Genomic DNA, 16,032 nt, shown 5'->3' with positions numbered 1-16,032 from the left:
TCTTTGGTTCTATCAAAAAGTATATATTCCACATCAAAATCGAGGGTGATGATCGGATTATTGTTAATGTTAAAAGAGGTGATCAAACACGAGTCTGCATAGAGTTGCGTAGTGTATTATGGGTGGGGCCTGTGAAGTGAAGCTCATTGGCTGAAATGCACAGGCGAAGGGTAACCTCAACAGGCTCCTTATTCTTACGACTCTCATGGACACCAAAAACAGTGTATCACACACTCAACGATTTTCAAACGAAGCGCTTTGATTTTGTCTATTATCCCTATTTTCTTCAAAAACCAACAACTACTTTATTAGTCTCTGTACTCTGTCCCGAGTGGTTCGTTGCGAGACGGCCAGTTGTTGCTGCCTTTACCATCAGCGCCAATCAGTGTAAACATCAATCAGAATGGATACACCATCAACATCTACCTCAAAAGAATCTGCTCCTGCTCATTCTAAGAGGAATCGTGTCCAATTGAGTTGTACACCATGCCGACATGCCAAACTTAAATGCGATCGAGCTCAACCATGCAGCCAATGTCAAAAGAAGGATAGGGTAGGATCATGTTCATATCCCACGCCCTTACCAAGAAAGAAAGCCGCGATGACAATGCACAAAAGATTGAAGCACCTGGAGAGCTTGGTTAAGGACGTTATGAATTCTCAACAAGTAGCTGGGCCCAATACTCCTCCACGTGATGGCCCGGAGCCCGGAAACCTTGTTGCCAGAGCGGAGGCTCTTGAGATTTCATCGGAAGATCAGAGATTGGATACGGCTGATATTTCTCCCTCTGATTTGAATATGTCACCAAAAACTCAACAGACAATACCGCCTTCAGGGCAGGTTGTAGTTGGCGGGAAGGAAACGCAATATGTTGGCGCTACTCACTGGGCTTCAATTCTTGATGACGTGAGAATTTTCCATTGCGTGAAGTAACTTATACTGATGTTCATCAGATAGGAGAAGTTAAAGAATATTTTGATCAAGGAGAAGACGATGATATTGAAGAAGAGACCATGCCTGAACCAGGTCTACTTTTCAATACAGATGCACCACCATCTAAAGCCAAATTGTTGGCAGCTCTACCTTCCCGTAGAGTCGTTGATAAGACTGTTCAAATTTATTTTAATGGGTCCACTCCTTCATTGCGTAGGTCTCCAGTAATCTCATGAGTTGTGGGACAATGCTAAACAGTTTACAAGGTATTCTGCATGCTCCGACTTTTCAAAAAGAGGTAATGTAATGTTTCTTCCACTCTTGCATCATCCGAAATATTAGATTTATGAGAGACCATACTACAGCTAGCGTGCTGAAGAAGGTCTTTTATTTCTATCATCATCATTGCATACTGTATAGATTATTCTCCATCTGCTGAGAATTGATATTCGTGTTTGCTCATACTTATTAAATCGATTAGTATTCGAAATTTTGGGCCAATCCGCATGACACTCCTATCTGCTGGCTGGGCTTATTATATGGCATCATGTGTCTATCTTTATTCTCCAGTTATGCGGCAGGCGAAGAACATCCAGATGGGCGTGCTTCTCAAATGCAAACGATACGAACATATCGACGCAACTGTATCCAATGCATCCGCCTTTCGGATTACACAAAACCAGGAAAGTATACAATCGAAGCAATGCTTGCTCATTTGGAAGGAGAATTTGTTCTCAGCGATGCTGATCAGGTGAATTGCTATGTAGTTCTTGGTGTTGCTGTCCGGTTAGCCTTAAGAATGGGACTCCATCGAGATCCCGATAGAGTTGGTGGTCAAATTACTCCGTTCCAAGGGGAAATGCGTAGGCGACTTTGGGCCATTTTGAGACAAATAGATTTACTGGGTTCCTTTCATATTGGATTGCCTAGTATGGTTGAATCCATTGATAGCGATGTTCAATTGCCCCGAAATTTGAACGACACAGATTTCGATGAAGATTGTACAGAGCTTCCACCCCCTCGACCTGACTCAGAAATAACGTCAGTGTCATATGTCCGGTTTAAGAACAAAATATGTCAGGTTTTCGGGAAAATTGCAGCATATGCGAACTCATTATCCAAGCCTTCTTACGATGAGATTATGGAATTAGATGCTCAATTGGATGTGGTACAAGCGGCCGTACCGCCATCGTTTCGATTTCAGCCGATAGACAGTTGTGTCGCTGATCCAGCACAGTTGATTATTCAGAGACTGAATGTCGCTCATCTCTTATGCAAAAGTCGATGTGTTTTACACCGTAAGTATCTTGTAGGCAATCACGATCATCCTGAGCGAGAGTATTCCGTTAAGGTCGGTATCAACGCCGCACTACAACTTCTCAATTTTCAAAAACAGACTTACGAAGCTACACAACCAGGAGGGATCTTAGCCCGAGATAGATGTTTCCCATCTTCATTAACGATGCATGATTTCCTACTCGCGGCAATGATCGTGTACGTGAGGACGATGAAGATATTGGAAGAAGAAATTAAAGGCAAACATCAGAACATCTCTTGTCAAAAACAAAAAGTGGAAATGATTTCTGCTCTCAAGATGTCATCGGATGTATGGCGGGCCACACAACTGAAATATCCGGAGGTTAAACGGGCAGCGGATGTGCTGGCGGTGATGATGAGAAAACTTGATGCGGCTTACGTGGCACTTGGGAAGTCACAAATGTCTTGGAGTATGGATTTAAGCACAAATGATACTGACTCGATGGCTGGTTTGTCTTTGCAAGGTATGGTATCTTCAATTTAAAAGAGACCCTGGTATTTTTCTCATAGCTAACAATGATCGACACCCATAGATGAATTCACAATGAACCAAGCCACTACAAGCCCACCAGGAGCATTTACATGGCCTATGACTTCCCCCGCTTCCGCTTCAAATTCCTCCTACATGAATTCAGATAACACCCAATCCATTCATTCTCAAGCAAATCTTCTCAATGAGTCCGCACCGTTTGATTATCTGATGGATATCCCTACCGACTTTGACTGGGTATGTATTTTCTTTTCAGATCCGGCTTTTCAATAGTCCAAGCTGTAGTTTGGCAATCGAAAGCTCTCAACATTTAGCACCAATACAAGATTCAAATTCGATATTCCAAAGATATTGAATCATTCAATTGAATTGAGACATCCAGAGTTTCTAATTGTCGGACTGTAGCCTGGACTATTGCACCTCAGGCACATGGATATATTAAAACCATGGTTATATGTGGGCTTGTGAGATAATCAATTGCTAATGAGAGTATAGAACTTGTTTGATAATCATATAAGGGCAGATGCTAATCAGTCACCAACGAATGGTCAGCATCTTCCGGACATAAATCTTGGGGTGGAGGGGATGAATGATTTTGAATTTGGGTTTGTTTAAGAGGATTGTGAGAACGTATTTAGGGGGGGGGGGGAGGTTGAGATGGCCGGGGAGGGACGGTGGGGGGTCATCACGAAGTTAAAGATTGAAGCACTGTAGTAGAATGGTTAATACACTCATCTATTCTGTTCTAACTGTATATATGAGCAGATTGCATTCCGTATATGTTGACTATAAACTGCACTTTGATTGTACTGGGAAAATCATTCATCAAGCATCAAAATGAATGGAGCAGTTGTTAGAGGAGCAGAATGATAATATATTGAAAGTGGAGAATAAGAATAGGATTTCTACAAAAAAAATTGAAAAACTGAGATAAGTTTTTTTAGAAGAAGAGTTATAGAAATTAGTTTTTACTTAATAAAAATTATAAAGATAAGCTTTTATAAGAGAAAGATATAATGTAAGCGGAACTATGTGCTGGTTATATGGTTATTTCTTATAGCTAATGGAGTAGCTTGACGATGGCTACCACATCATTCGGACAGTATTTGCGACGATGATAGCGAAGGCGTGAAAAGAAGTTCTCCAACCCATTCATCAGGGACTCGACATCGGCCTGACTTTACATGACCAATCTAATGCTGATATTCTATGGCTTTACTAACACTAGGTGCGTAGAGGAAGCCGGAAAGAGGCGTCGAAAATCATGTTCCGCCTATATATAAGCTTGATCCCTATTACCGAGCCGAGCAATGGGGGCGGGGGTAGCTCTGAAACTCAATGACTATGTTATACCGCCTAGACAATGCGAAAAGTTAATACTTGAACACATTCTTAGACTTTTACTAGAATTCATATATATGTATAGTCGGAATCCAATTGCAATACTACTGACGTCTCTACGATACATCTCATTAGAATGATATATCCTCAAGTCACGCATCCCTCATACCACAATCCAGTATACCGGCTAAATCTGATTAGTGCTTATGGTACCTGCATGAGGACATTATGAGGATATCTAGTGGTGGGATAGACAGTCATCCAACAGTGGGATGTTGTGTTTACAGACTTCGAATTCGTTCAGTAGCTAGGTACATAATCAAAGCCATCCATTCTTTACATTACATTACTTTTCTATGAATGCAACTATGACCCCAAATCCTCTCCCCACATCCCTAGCACCTCCCACACCACCCAAAAAATGACTTTCCAATACTCCATCCACCGCGTCCCCTCCTCAGCCACCGAAATCGCCCGCACACCCCCTACGCTCCTCCCCTACCTCGCGGGCAAATTTTCCGCGCTCCGTCTCTCCGCCCTCGTCGAATCGCCCAACTCCTTCGCCTCCACTTTCGAAGCCGAATCGCTCTATTCCGGCTCCGTCTGGCTTTCCCGCTTTTCCCGTCCGAAAGTCCATTATTTTCTCGCCGTCGCCCATTCTCCCTCTGCTCCCCCAGAATCCCACACTATCGACACCGGGCTCCTCGTCGGCTCCGTCCAACTCTATGGACCTTCCCCGGCGTCATTTTTCACACTTCCTGTAGGTGGTGCTCCGCCCCCCTTACCCGATGCTCAGGAATTAAAATACCAGATGATCGCGCTATACTCCTCATCTCTGCATCGAAGAAAGGGGCTCGCGAAAATGCTCGTTCACGGTGCGATTGAAAGCGCGAGGAAACAGGCATAGATGGAAGGAAAAGAAAAAGTACGCATCCGTGTATTTCTGCATCCGGAAAATCTGACGGTGAAGACGCTCTATAGGAGTGTAAGGTTTGTGGAGACGGGCTTCTGTACGTTGGCGGAGGCGGTGGTGCAGAATGGCGATCCGGAGGCGTTCCGGAGGATGGGGGGAAGGGGGATCCGGAGAGGTGGTTGAGTATGCTTGGGGTTGTGATGGAGTGGGTGGGCTGAGAGGGGAGGGGAGAGGTGGCTTCGAATAGGGGGTAATTTAGGTTGGTACTGTGGCGGCTTGGAAATTGGGAAATGTGACTTTGAAATTATGATTGAATTACATAGATATCTAACCTAGACTGAGGACTGTTAATGGAAATTTGATCTGCGCATTTCTTGAAAAAGATTTTCGAAGTTTCTTTTGAGAATCACGAGATTGTGAAATTTCCATACTGATTTTCGGAAATTTTGTCTGCCGGACACTGGAGACTACCAAGTAGGTGATCAAATGATGTCATGAATTATTGGAACCGATAGATACCTATATACCTAGAAATTTTAGCAGATTTTCCCTATAAAAAGTCGAGACGATAACTCACTACCTGCGTTTTGTTACTCCCATCTAACCAATGTAGGGAAATAAAACAGAGGGATGAATATAATCATGGGACGATAGTCGACTTCCTTTGGGCATGTAAAAAATAATCTAAAGTGATGAGACAGATTCCCGAGATTCATCGTCTGTACAATAATAAGTGAGACCAAGATTCGCCCAATTGTAAGCATATAGAGAGATGACTTGTCATACATGCCTATATTTGTATACAATTCTGAAATATCTGCATGCAACCCATCGCCCAAATCTCACTTCCCACACCCTACATTCCCTCTTTCTATTTCTCCTCTCCCACCTCATCCCATCCTCAAATTCTCACTCCCTCGAAATGCGTCTCAAAGCCTGACATCTCGCCTTCATTCCTTTCCGTTAATGCATGGAATCTCACTGCTTCATTTGTATGACCGCATGAATATATCCATCTGAAAAGCAGCCCCCTTATCAACACCCTCTATGCCACGAGATTACGCATGCATGCTGAAGTAATCTCAACAAGACGAATGCAAGAAACCCCAGAACCCCAAAACCTAAAACACAAGCACAAGCTATCTCTTTCCATCGTAATAAAGAAGCAGACATGAGCAGTATCTGCACACTAGGAAACCTTGCCTCCTACGCTCTTAGCAGCAGTTCAGCTTCAGATATAATTACTGGTCTCAAATTCTCACGGGAAAAGAACATCAGACTTACTAGTAAAACCACAGATCATGATTTTCTCGGACGCTCTACAGGTGCTGGTTCATTAGCTCCATGGATGCACAATCTAAACGATATAAATTTTCTCAATTACAGTAGCGCTTTATATACAGAACCCGCAGTACACATAGGTGCTGGAGTTCAATATACCGATGTATACCCCCTAGCCCAAAAACACGGGTACAAAGCCGTGGGCGGTTCATGTTCAGGAGTCGGGGTTAGCAGGAGGTTTTACACAAGGCGGTGGTTATGGACCGCTTATGGGTACCTGTGGAGTTGCTGCTGATCAGGTACCAGAATGGGAAGTTGTGACTGCCACTGGACAGCATCTAATTGTTTTGCCCACGCATGATACAGATTTGTACTGGGCATTAAGTGGAGGTAGAGGTGGAAATTTCGCTGTAGTGCTTTCGGTGAAGGTTTGGGTCTATGATGATGGCCCCGTGGCTGGCACGGCTTTCTCTTTCAGAAATGGCAATACTACTGCGTATTAGACTGCTGTTGGTGCTTGGTTACAAACTTGACTTGTGATAGATATTATTGAAGATCTCACTACAGTCTATACAATTACAGCCGAGAGCTTCACGTCAAACTTCGCATTATTGCCAGGTGTCACTACAACAGCCATAATTAACACTGCTTTAAACCCATTTTTTCAAGAAGCTGGAGGACCTCAACATCTCATTAGAAAAGAGCTATACCATTGAAGTCCATGTTAACTTTGCCGAGTCCTACGATCACTGGGTCTCATAAGTAGAGACTAGCAATACTTCGATAGGCGGACGAAATATTCAACGCTCAACGGTGCAAGATAATACCACTCTGCTTGCACTCATTTCCGCTTTTCACGATATCACGGATGAAGGATGAACTATCTTCCTGGCCACGCCAGATATTACTCATGGAAACTATACTCCTAATGCCGTACTTCCAACTTGGCGTGATGCCTTGCCCGCCGTGGCATTTTTGAACCCGTTAGCCGAGAATGGTCAACATGATGATATTCCCTACTATACAGATGCAATTGAATAGTTGGCAAGGAAATTTGCGCTTCATCACGCCCGGAGGAGGCTCATACATGAATGAAGTGACATGGAATAATCCATACTGGAAATATAATTACTATGGGTCAGATCATAAGTCATTATTAGAGGTGAAGAAGAAAAGCTGGCCTGGAGTTTTTGTTTTAAGCAGATGCAGCAGCTGGTAGCGATGTACATTGGAAGCTTGGTAGGAATGGGGCACTGTGTCGTATATGATGCAGGAAAGAGACTTTAAGACAGCATTCTTTGCGGGTCGCTTATCCGTCGAAGGCATGATTTAATATCGATATTTCACAAGAATGTGGTTTGTACCTGGTTGTGAGCTTCATGTGAGACCGAATAATAAATATCAAGAATGCGATCGGGATGATGTTAGTTGTAATATTGTGCCTGAGTGTGTTGAAATCAAATAATACATCAACGATGAAAGGGGGTATAGATCCCTAGAAATTCTCAAGTCTCCTTGAATATTGAACACTACAAGGCCCAGACTTGTCAACTTTGAGTCTTTGAGCTCTCTTCCTCCCAATTCTCACTGACACATTGATCTCTTAATCTCTAATCAATCAAACAACACAGCATTCAATGGAAATAGCTCTCTCAAAGAGCAAGACGATAAGGGGATTGAAACTGGAAATCTGAGCGAATGGAGGTTTTCAGAGAATATCCATGAATCCAGATATGGAAGGTGGGATTAATCTCCTCCTAGAGAATAAATTGATCACACACCATTAAACAGTCGAAGTAAACACAGGCTGCGATTTGCGAATCAAAAGATTCGATTTAATAAAGCAGACGAGATAGAGGTGGCAGTAATGGAAACAAGTCAAAATTAATGAAGTTTAATAGTATTACAAGATAGCAAAGTTCATTGTAACCAACAAATTGTCATATACGAGTACATCTAAAGAAATCGCTTACCGAACGACTTTCATTTCACATGCTTGATATTAAGAAATCCATCTCAATCGCAGAGATTTCCACAAAAACAATACAAATAACACAATCTTTTCCCCAGTTGCAGCAACATATATTCCAAAATCGAAGTGAAGATATAAAAAGCGACAGTGACCTACCCAGCTAACCGATTTCCACGTTCCACGACTTTTTCCACCCGCCTTACCTAAGATCGTACGTTTTCACTCAGCCACCCGCCGATAACAGGCTCTACCTCAATTTGATGCTCCAACTTTCCCATTCTTTTTGTTGCACGTCTCGCAACATGGGATATGTCCAAATACGGCACCTTGAATATGGGAAAGAAGTATCGTCTTTTGGGGATTGGCATAGTGATTGATCATTAGAATATTCTGTTTATGGGTAAAACCGACGCCTTGAGAAGCTTAATGTGGTTCTGCTGCATAGTTTGAATATTAATTCGTCCACTCGGTGTCGGAATTGAGCGCTTTGTCTGGGATTGAAAATTGAGATTGGGAAATTTATGAGCGTCGATGAAGAGAGTGAGGAAGTAATTGTTTGAGATCGTAAGAATTTGTGTGGATGGAGAATTATAAATTGATTAGGTAACGAGGGGAGTGGCGACGTTTCTATATTTCGCCACTCTTCGGGACCGAGAGGCTGTATCGGTTCCGAGATATAGGTCTACCAGCCAATCAAAAGCTGACGGGAGTTAGAGGAAACCCGAAAATCCGAATAATTCTTGGCTTTGAGTCATCTTCATTAGCTTGACTCATCTCTAAAACCATTCCAATAGATGAGCCACACTGGTTGAGGGGAAAATGAAAAGCTTACGCCACATGAAGCTATCTGCTCGACCGACGCGCGGCTGCTTTCAGGTTAATCACCAACCACAGCTCTTCAGTCTGATGCATTTCAAGGTTCTTGCTATTTCTGTGCGGGTTACGTCAACAGCCTGTTGACTGAAAATAGGTAGGTTTGTGTTTCGTTACCATTTTTGCCTCATCGCTAGCTTCGGTGTTGAGGTTACGCACATACTGGCTTGCCTCGAAGTCTGAGGGCCTTGGGAAGTGGTATATATTCCTTGATTTCACCCCCTCGAATTTTGTATTTTTCTTTCTTCTATATCATCAGCATCATTATCAATTCATCATGGAATTCAACAATCAAAACAACAATCAACAAGCAGGTCCCTTCTGGGATTTTGTACGCTCAGTGCAACCACAAAACTCTGGAGCTGGTGTCGACCACCCTTCGCAAGATTTCAATATGTGGGGTCCACATGAATATCCTGGACGACACGGTCCCAGAGGTGCTCATGGCCCTAGAAGTGATCATGGTCCACACGAATTTGGTCCATTTGGTCCATTTGGTTTCCCTTTTGGCGGACCAGGACCATTTGGTAGAGGTGGGTTTGGACCAAGAGGAAGACACGGTCACAGAGGTCATCGTTCATTCTCTCCAGGCAGAGATGGAGAACACACCGAGGGAGAAGGTAAAGAGGAATTTCGAGGACATGGTCATCATGGCAGAGGCAAACATGGCCGTAGAGGTGGAGAAGAATCTGGTGAGGAAACCCCAACTTCTGACACCGAAGCAGGAGAGGAATCTCCCAAATCACATCGGGGTCCTCGAAGTTGCAAAGGCAAAGGCAAGAAGGGTCACTGTCGCAGAGATGGAGAGACTTCAAGTGAAGAGTCATCGGACCTTGAAGTGAGAGAAGGATCAAAAGGACCGGAATCATGCCGAGGACCTAAACATCACGGACGTCACGGGCCAGGTAGCCGAGGCGGATGGGGTGTGCGAGGTGGAGGTCGAGGTGGGCCACACGGAGGGCCCCATGGGGGACCACATGGTAGTGGAGGACCTCATGCTTGGGGTGGACCTCACGGTCATCATGGAAGACGTGGTCCACCTCCATTCGCTGGCCCAGGTGGCCCATTCGATTTCAGTGCAATGATACAAGCACTCTCCTCTCACCCAATCGCACAGGCATTTGGTGTACCTGCAGCTCAGCGCTCTGGTGAAACACTCGTCCCCGAAGATACTGACACAGAGAACTCTTTTGTTCCCCCCATTGACGTTTTCACCACTGAAAATGCACATGTCCTCCACATTGCGCTCCCCGGTGCTAAAAAAGAAGATGTAGGTGTACACTGGGATGCTGAGAAGGGAATGTTGAACATGGCAGGTGTGGTATACAGACAAGGAGATGAGAAATTCCTGGAGAGTCTCACAAAGAAGGAGAGAAAGGTGGGTGCTTTCGAGCGCACTATGAAATTACCCCTCAACGAAGAAGATAAATCGGAAATTGATGGTGATAACATTACCGCCAAGTTGGAGGATGGTGTCTTGGTCATCACTGTACCAAAGTTAGAGAAAGAAGAGTCTTGGACTGAGGTCAAGAGAGTCGATATCAATTGACTAGATTTGGATAATAACACAGGGTCTGTTCGGCTCAGCTGGGAGGTTTGATTTTACATCGTTCTCATTTCATGGTTTCCTCTTTCTTAATAGTCAGGGTTTGAATTTTGGCATCGGTATCTTGATTTAGTATAGTTACCATAAAAGGTCCCCAAGTGGACTGGAAAATAACAAAAAAAGCCACTCGGCAATATATAATTTTGAGCATCTTCCATTGATGAACGTGGATGCAGTGGCTCGAGAATCTTTTCAACGGTAAGAATATCGACAATCAGACTGCACCACTTCGGCCACGCTTCAAGTGGAAATGACTTGACTGTTATGAAAAGATTCCAAAGCGGTAGGTAAGAAAAGGAATAGACGAGAGACAGTGATAGGTAGTTGTATATATAGTTGATTCTGTGAATAACTTATAAATGATTTGAATGAGCACTCGTAAAAATGTCCAATTTGCTAGAAGTAGAAAAGATAACGAACGATTCATAAAAGAAAATAAAAAATGGAGGAATAAATTTGTGATCACACCAGAAATCATGATCCACAACCAAAGTATAATAATCCGTGTTCTGAAATAATCACATACCAATGAAGTGTACATGGAAAATCTGTCATAGGCAGCAGACACGTGACCACATGGAAGCAGAAAATACTTTCAGATGGAAGCAAGAGCTATGATAGTAGGCGTCAAGATCAGATGGTTATATCAGAATAGGGAGAATTTGACTGGAACATGAGTATGGTGATGATATTGTATTTTGTCCGATGGTTTGAAGTTCGCAAGTTTGCACCACTGGTAATGAAATCTCAAAGGAGGACTCAGATATCAACTTCACGAGTACACTTTCAAGGGACGACGCGCCTACAACAAGTAGTATAAAGACGTAATACTTATTGATTCATGAAAACTGTCTTTCTTGTATTAACTAAATCTTTTCGATAATCTTACAAATTTGCTTCAATTTTTACCATCCCGTGAAATCCAGACCCAAACCATCCATCCGTCCATCCATCCATTTCCATACTTAAACACCGGCTGATAATTCTTGCAAAGCCCCCGCCGCTTCCTGCTCTGCTTTTGACAACTTTCTCCGTGACAGCTTTGCATCGTGTTCCGGATCATCGAGAGATTTTCGTTTGTTGTGTTCGGAAGTTGGCCGACTTGATGATGATGTCGACGAGGAAGCTGGAAGAGCTTGAGGCGTTACTGTTAAGACAAGATTGTCGATGAAGTTACGTAATTGATCGAAATGTTTTGATTCCTCTTCGGTTTGAATGCATGCTGGTGTTGGAAATTGGGATTCCGATGCAGATGCGTTGATGGCTTTCATTTGGTGAGTTTAATCTCTTACATCGAGTTCGGTGGGCCCAAAAGAAAAGAATATCAAGATGTACATACCTCTTCTCACGGTATCTTGAATCAATTGGTGACCACTGTTGCCAGGAAAAGCCAATAAAACTCTTTGAAGTGCGACATTGAGCTGTTTACCGTGAATGTTAGAAGCAGCACGGCAAGAAAAATCCAAATAGAAGAAAAGCACATACATCTCTAATACTTTCATCTTGTTGGTAATTCATCATGATTATTGAAAATTTCAAGTCAACAACTTCATTCACGGATTAAAACACTTCAAAATTGACATTTACCTCTTTCACCAAGTGAAAAAGAAAAGTCATTGATTTTTGGGGGGGAGGATTGGATTTTGAGTTGCGGTTGCAGGTGATTTAAATCGTCAAGATTTCACATGATGAGGATGAGAAGAGAAGAGAAGAGGAGCTTTTTTCCATTCTTTAACTAGTAGCCAAAACTTAAAAGCCTGCAGGTGTCCGTCCAGCTTTGAAAGACTAATAAGACTGGGTGTGAGTGTGGGTGTGGCTTTGAACTTCCATTTATAAACATTGTGAGACATTTCAACCTGGAACCTTACGAGATTGATTACCTAATAACCTTGCAAGGGGCCGGCCTTCAAAACATTCAAACGCCACATGTGGCGCAACATTACCACCTCCAGCTACCTAGCCTTCCAAGGTTTACGGCAGTATCCTCTTAGAGATAATCCGGTTTCCCCCACAACCATTTATCTTCTTATTTTCAAACTTTCTTCCTTATCGACTTTTCCATCAAAGCTTTTGCAAACTCAAGAACCACAGGGAAGCCCACACTACCTTACAGACCATCATCCAGCTACTCTCACTCATCCATCCCCCTCATCAACTTCATCTTTGACCTGGTCTCGTTCGTAAGCTTGCGCCAAATCGGAAGACGTTTCTGGATACCTATCATTACTAGGTGGATGGATACATAGAATTGGCTACACGATTTTACGTCATTATCATCGCATACTACATGCCAAGCACATCAACATACTAAGTCAACTTATCTCAAAGTATCTTCTTTAGCCCCATTTTAAGAGGTGTTTGAGATTTCGCGACCCTTTGTTAATTCTTATTTCTTCCCTAACATCCAGTTTTGTTCACCCCCTCGCTGGATTGTTACTTCGCATTCTCATAACTTGTCAGCACACACAACAGAAAATAAGCAAACATCATGTCAGATGAACTCGAATACCTGCAGGACGGCTTTGAGCCAGCTACCCTTACAGTGGCTCGAATCCGCTCTATTCTAGTCACACATGATATCGATTATCCATCCAGTGCGAAGAAAGCGCAACTCGTCGAAATCTTCAACGAGAAATTAAGACCACAGGCGCGAAAGATATTGAACGAAAGAGCGCGTGCGAAGAGAACGAGTCGAGGAATCGTCGATGCGGATTCGTCACAAGAGAGCAGTACTCAGGAAAGTACAATAGAAAGCCCACGGGAAAGTGATGTTATCCTGCCACCACCGCGGACACGAGTTGTGAGACAATCTCCTGCGAAAGTTAGAGCATCAGTGGATATTAGCGATGATGAGCGAGCGTACAGGAATACCAGGAGATCAACTAGGTCTATCAGCCCAGTAAAGAGGATGCCTAGAGCTAGTAGTCCTGTAAAAAGGACACCAAACCCAAGCGTCAAACATCCCAGGCAGGAGGAGGAGAGTCTTTCAGACAATGACGATGTCCCGCAGACTGTGAGAAAATCAAGAAAAAGCACAACAGTTCAAACGCCGATGGTCGGGGCAAGGGACAATTTGGATGGGGTGGTACAAAAGAAAGACTCGCGGAGAGAAAGCAATTTCACCCACGACAATCCATTTCAAAAGGGCTCGCCACCTAGAATACCCATATCAAGTCATGACAGTAAGAGAAAGAGCATGGGTGGGAGTGCTATGAAGGAAATGGAAAAACGAAGGAATTCGATTTCGAGAAGACGCACGGTGACTCCACAAGCTAATGTTGGGATACGCCCACCGACTTCTTCCACTTTCGAAATTCCTGTTAGTAGCCTCGATGGGCTGAAGGATTATGATGAGAATGGAGTTGAGATTAGTGAGGATTTTACTCCCGAGGCACAATTCGAACTCGAGCGTGAGCAACAGAGAGGGCGCACTACAATTCAACCCCGACGAAAAGCTTCAAATGGCGTCAGCATGAGTGGTCCTATTTGGATGATTCTTCTTACATTGCTTGGTGGCTATGCTACTTGGTACAGACAAGAGAAAATTGCCGTAGGCTTCTGTGGAGTAGGTAGAGAAGCGCATTCGATAATACCCGTCAGACCAGACCTTCCGGATTGGGTACAAGTACTCGCCGAACCGCAGTGCGATTGGTGCCCACAGCATGCTTATTGTAATGCCAACTATGAAGTTCAATGTGACCAAGATTTTATCCTCAAGCATCATCCTCTCTCGTTGGGTGGATTCTTACCCCTTCCACCAACTTGTGAACCTGATGGAGAAAAGCAAAGGCGTGTCAAGGCTGTCGCGGACCGAGCTGTTGAGGAACTGAGAGAGAGAAGAGCAAAATGGGAATGCGGTGATTTGACAGATGAATCTGGTGCACCCGAACCGACTGTTGAGATAGATGCCGAACATTTAAAGAAAGACGTTAGTCAAAAGAGAAGAAAGGGCATGGGAGAAGCTGAGTTCGAGGAATTATGGCTTGGTGCCATCGGAGAGATCAAGGGGAGAGATGAAGTAGTCGTTGGTGCTGAAGGGTAAGCTCTGAATTCTTTTCCTTTTTGATCCTTGTCACTGTTTGTGCATGTATTCTTCCTTTTACTACAATATCTTCTGACAACTCGGTTCACTAATCAGGTTAAACATCCCCGTTGTAGATCAAACACCCTCGCAAGTACCTCACTCGCCCGTGTCCCCCTCGTCTGCGCCGTCAAGCGATCCTTCAGACTCACATTGGCAAGATATTATCTCGAAATTGGATCTCTAGTTTCAGCCTTTATCCTCTTCCTCTACGCGCGTTCATCGATTCGCAGTCACACAGCTACGAAAGCCGCAATTCCTGCTTTGGTTTCACATACTCTTCAACGTCTCGCTACTCAAGCATCCCTTCACGCATCCGATCCAGATGGATTCAAGGACGGTTGGATCAGTATAGGCCAATTAAGAGATGATGTCCTCCGCGATGAACATAGTTTGAAGAAGCGAGAACAAATCTGGACAAAAGTCAAGAAAGTAGTGGAAATGAATTCGAATATTAGATCTATGCAAAGAGAGAGTCAAAATGGCGAGATCTCAAGGGTCTGGGAGTGGATTGGCGCGTTGGAGGATGTGGATGGTAGTGTTAGGAGGAGGAAAAGTGGGAGAGGGGGTTGGAGTACGCCGGGGAGGGAGAGAGATGATAGAGAGGAATTGGAAAATACAATTACACCGAGGTGGGACGAACCAGGTTCGAAGGGTGTTTATGCTTGAGGTGGGAGAGTATTTATTAGGAGACTTGCTTTTCATTCAGTTCAGAAAACGAACAAACTTGTTTAAATTTCATTCTTGAATATTGATATCCAGATGTTCTTTTTGTTTTGGGTTTTTGGGATTGCAAGGAATTGTGAGCGTAATAAGGCGATGGGATTAACGGGCGGGTATCTGTGCCTAGAATCTTGAGGTTGAGATTGGGAATGTTACTCATATCTACCTTTGAAACGAGATGTAGATCTTTTCCTTTGTACACTATTGTTTGCTGGTTGGTTGGTTGATGATTATTTACTAGTAAGATTGATTGCTCTGAGCAAGCATATGTATGGGTGAGGGCGAGAAAATAGGATTTAAGTGTGTATGTATGAATGGGTGTGTGTGTATTTGTTGATTTATGTAGTTACCTATGTATGTATGCATGGATGATGGATGGTATGGATATTTGAATGTATATACCTAGAGATTGATTTATAGATGTATAGATGTATAGATCACTCGACAGCTACTAGGTAGGTCTGTAGGTAGGTAGTTTTATACAGTGAGATGGTAATTTAA

General features: G+C 43.5%; 6 protein-coding genes across 6 annotated transcripts; 5 read left to right on the top strand and 1 right to left on the bottom strand.

Annotated features, from left to right (window-relative positions):
• The first annotated feature begins 233 nt into the window (after positions 1–233).
• Positions 234–3,368, top strand: EAE97_003532 (uncharacterized protein). Its single transcript, XM_038874044.1, has 6 exons — positions 234–907; positions 955–1,147; positions 1,201–1,232; positions 1,416–2,715; positions 2,785–2,978; positions 3,237–3,368. The coding sequence occupies exons 1-6, from the start codon at positions 404–406 to the stop codon at positions 3,354–3,356; spliced, it is 2,343 nt and encodes a 780-aa protein (XP_038734653.1). The 5' UTR covers positions 234–403; the 3' UTR covers positions 3,357–3,368.
• A 1,135-nt stretch (positions 3,369–4,503) lies between these two features.
• Positions 4,504–4,989, top strand: EAE97_003531 (uncharacterized protein; the record flags this gene model as incomplete). Its single annotated transcript, XM_038874043.1, has 1 exon — positions 4,504–4,989. The coding sequence occupies one exon, from the start codon at positions 4,504–4,506 to the stop codon at positions 4,987–4,989; it is 486 nt and encodes a 161-aa protein (XP_038734652.1).
• A 1,177-nt stretch (positions 4,990–6,166) lies between these two features.
• Positions 6,167–6,779, top strand: EAE97_003530 (uncharacterized protein; the record flags this gene model as incomplete). The annotated part of the gene is made up of 2 exons (XM_038874042.1): positions 6,167–6,439; positions 6,495–6,779. The coding sequence occupies 2 exons, from the start codon at positions 6,167–6,169 to the stop codon at positions 6,777–6,779; spliced, it is 558 nt and encodes a 185-aa protein (XP_038734651.1).
• Positions 6,780–9,398: 2,619 nt separating this feature from the next.
• Positions 9,399–10,670, top strand: EAE97_003529 (uncharacterized protein; the record flags this gene model as incomplete). Its single annotated transcript, XM_038874041.1, has 1 exon — positions 9,399–10,670. The coding sequence occupies one exon, from the start codon at positions 9,399–9,401 to the stop codon at positions 10,668–10,670; it is 1,272 nt and encodes a 423-aa protein (XP_038734650.1).
• A 1,022-nt stretch (positions 10,671–11,692) lies between these two features.
• On the bottom strand, positions 11,693–12,248 carry EAE97_003528 (uncharacterized protein; the record flags this gene model as incomplete). The annotated part of the gene is made up of 3 exons (XM_038874040.1): positions 11,693–11,991; positions 12,067–12,148; positions 12,213–12,248. 3 exons carry the CDS (start codon positions 12,246–12,248, stop codon positions 11,693–11,695), a joined length of 417 nt encoding a protein of 138 aa, XP_038734649.1.
• Positions 12,249–12,712: 464 nt separating this feature from the next.
• On the top strand, positions 12,713–16,011 carry EAE97_003527 (uncharacterized protein). Its single transcript, XM_038874039.1, has 2 exons — positions 12,713–14,765; positions 14,886–16,011. Exons 1-2 carry the CDS (start codon positions 13,216–13,218, stop codon positions 15,475–15,477), a joined length of 2,142 nt encoding a protein of 713 aa, XP_038734648.1. The 5' UTR covers positions 12,713–13,215; the 3' UTR covers positions 15,478–16,011.
• Positions 16,012–16,032: the final 21 nt, after the last annotated feature.

This window comes from Botrytis byssoidea (assembly GCF_014898295.1).
Source record: "Botrytis byssoidea strain MUCL 94 chromosome Unknown BBYS_006, whole genome shotgun sequence".
Classification (NCBI taxonomy): domain Eukaryota; kingdom Fungi; phylum Ascomycota; class Leotiomycetes; order Helotiales; family Sclerotiniaceae; genus Botrytis; species Botrytis byssoidea.
Note: the sequence above shows the minus strand (reverse complement) of the source record. Positions and strands in the feature narration are given on the sequence as shown.

Coding starts and splice junctions, on each gene's coding strand:
- EAE97_003532 (XM_038874044.1), top strand. CDS start 404: ATGGATACACCATCAACATCTACCTCAAAAGAATCTGCTCCTGCTCAT. Junction 908..954: donor GGGCTTCAATTCTTGATGAC/GTGAGAATTTTC, acceptor GATGTTCATCAG/ATAGGAGAAGTTAAAGAATA. Junction 2,979..3,236: donor TCCCTACCGACTTTGACTGG/GTATGTATTTTC, acceptor ATGAGAGTATAG/AACTTGTTTGATAATCATAT.
- EAE97_003527 (XM_038874039.1), top strand. CDS start 13,216: ATGTCAGATGAACTCGAATACCTGCAGGACGGCTTTGAGCCAGCTACC. Junction 14,766..14,885: donor GTAGTCGTTGGTGCTGAAGG/GTAAGCTCTGAA, acceptor TCCCCGTTGTAG/ATCAAACACCCTCGCAAGTA.